Source organism: Ipomoea triloba, chromosome 7 (assembly GCF_003576645.1).
Source record: "Ipomoea triloba cultivar NCNSP0323 chromosome 7, ASM357664v1".
Taxonomy (NCBI): Eukaryota; Viridiplantae; Streptophyta; class Magnoliopsida; order Solanales; family Convolvulaceae; genus Ipomoea; species Ipomoea triloba.
In genome coordinates, this window is record NC_044922.1 from 9,256,768 (window position 1) to 9,259,333 (window position 2,566).

The 2,566-nt window shown below is 48.7% G+C and overlaps 1 protein-coding gene across 1 annotated transcript; it reads right to left on the reverse strand.

Annotated features, from left to right (window-relative positions):
* Positions 1-1,652: 1,652 nt before the first annotated feature.
* Positions 1,653-2,090, reverse strand: LOC116024083 (cold shock domain-containing protein 4-like). The gene has a single exon (XM_031264988.1). The coding sequence runs from the start codon at positions 2,088-2,090 to the stop codon at positions 1,653-1,655; it is 438 nt and encodes a 145-aa protein (XP_031120848.1).
* Positions 2,091-2,566: the final 476 nt, after the last annotated feature.

Sequence of the window (2,566 nt, forward strand, 5' to 3'; positions counted from 1 at the left end):
TGCCTGGCCAACTCCCCGGTCACATTGACCTTCCTCTGCTGAAATAACCAACTCAAAACCATCCCATATGGCCGATTGCGCCTCTTAACTGTCTTGCAGAAATCCATGTGCAAGATCATCAGGGTAGGCAAGTCAAACTTCACTCGGTGCTTCAGAAAGTACGCAAAGGCGCACTCTATGGCTGTAACCTGTCGGCTGTTGTTCCGATTAGGCAACAAACTCTCCCCAACCAACAAAGTCAGAATCCTCTGTTCACCCGTCAGATTGTGCTTATCGGGGCGTGTATCCAAAGCAACGTTCTCATTCGGCCCCAACATGTACCTCAGATAATCACGAAAACCCACATCTTGCGTCTCAACCCAAGCATTACGCTCATACTCGTTAACACCTCCCAACAGCAAGTTAAGCCACCTAGCCAACTTAGGCGGGTCGAAAGAAATCCTTACGCCCTTCACTATCGAAGTGAGCACGGGCACTTGGTTAGTAGTCTTAACCTTCATATTCTGATAAAACTGATTGACCAAGTTGGGATACACAACATTCTCAATCCGCAAGAACATGTTCAATAAGCCTTGAAAATTTAGCATATTCACGATTTCGGGCGAAAAGTGTAGCGGGTCAAGAGCTTTACCATCGATTATATTGTAGCGAATGTTGCTTGAGCCTTCTCCTACCTCGGCTTGATTTCTTCTTGACATTGTCGTGGTTGTTGAGGATCGAACTTGGCTGCCGTGAACTAGATCGACAATGCTCAAACTGCGGACCCCTTGCGGAAACTTGCGGACCGGGTTGACGGGTGTGCGTGCGCTGTTGCTGTCGCCGGAAGAGGAGTCGCGGACTTGGCGGACGAGATCGGCGGACCTGGGCGTTCTGCTGCCGTTTGCTCTCTGTTTGCGGGAAGAAGAAAAAGAATGTAGCGGAGAGGAAAGACGGGGAGGGTTAGGGTTATATTCGCTCCGAAAAGGTTAATGACGCATGTGCCCTTCGGCTGTGCGGACCACGTTCGCGGAAGGCTCCGGACCGCTACACTGTTACGCTCTCCTCGGCGGAGCTCTTTGACGGAACACGTCCCACCGTTACGTTGCTCCGCACGTGCTCGCGGGGTGCTCCCACGGAGACCTTGGATCCGTTCCTCCCAACCGCATGGTCACCACTTTAAACCTTAGAGATAAAAGTAGAGTCTTGCGACTGGAACACTACGGATCATTGTAGCTGGTTGGCGTGGTTCCTTTGTTGCTATGCGTTAGGCGCGGGTTCGAGTCCCCTTGTGGACATTAGCTAGGTCTTTAGGCTCCTTTTTCCCTTTCCTTTGCATCTTGCTCCTTTGTTTTGTCTTCACGAACGATCCAACCACTTAACATAAAACCGAGTCTTCAAACCCTTAACGAAACGTTACCTAAAGCTCCCTAACTATCGAAAGGTCGCCTAAGGTTCACTTAACGGTTCGACTAACTAAAACACTTAACGGAAAACTCGGAAAACACTTAAACCACGCAACTAAAAGATTAAACTCGGGGGTTACCTTCTTCAAGCCCACTCGCCTTGGCTTGGGTGCGGCCCATCACAAAGATCTTCTTCTGCTGCGGCCTAGCCTGCTGCTCTTGGCCTCCACCTGGCCGGCTACCCCCGCTACCCACAGCCTCTCGGGATGGTCAGGCCACTGCTTGGGCTCCCTGAGCCGTGCTCGGTCTGGATTGGGATGAACCTCCTTTCTTGGCTGCGCACTCGTAAGCTCGATGACCTCGCAGACCACAGCTAAAGCACTCCACCAACTGACCCTCACAGTCGCGCCCCGGGTGGTCCCTCCCACAACGCCTGCAGTGGAAGTGCCGGGTACGAACTCCCTCGCCACCTGACCCCTGCCCAAAGCTGGGGCGAGATCCACCGCCGTGGCTAGAGCCACCCTGCTGGAAGCTTCTTCTCATGCCGGATCCCCCGGGTCGGTGCCTCTTGGAGTCTGGAGCTCCACCCTCTGCTGGCCGCTTGGAGCGGTCCTGAACCCCTCGCCGGATAGACAGCACTCGATAATGGTCGGCAGCGCTGCTATAGGCCTCGCTCAACGTCTGGAACTTGAACACCACTAAGGCCATGCGCGTCTCCAGGTTCAGACCAGCCACGAACCGCTCAATCCGTGTCTCCTNAGAGTGAAAGCTTTTAGGGGTTTTGATCTTCCAAATTATATACTAAGAATACATACAATATTTAGGGTGTAAGACTTTAATATGAGTTGGGCTTAAGTATATAATATGATGGCTACAAGAATTAATTATATATATACAAGACTAGCAAATTGGGCTAATGAATTCACCCCTTATAATTAATATAGGAATTAGAATCAAGGAAGCCCATAGAAATGTCTTAGGAACATTATATAATATAAGATCAATAAGTTGGGCTTGTAGGAATATTTAATTACAACTATTGTAAGGATCCAAATTGAATAAAAATCCCTTACAAGAATAATTCAATTAATTGGGCTCTTGATTAGAATAATTAAATTAGGCTCATGAATATATATATATATATATATATATATATATAAGTGTATATATATATTAAATTGAAA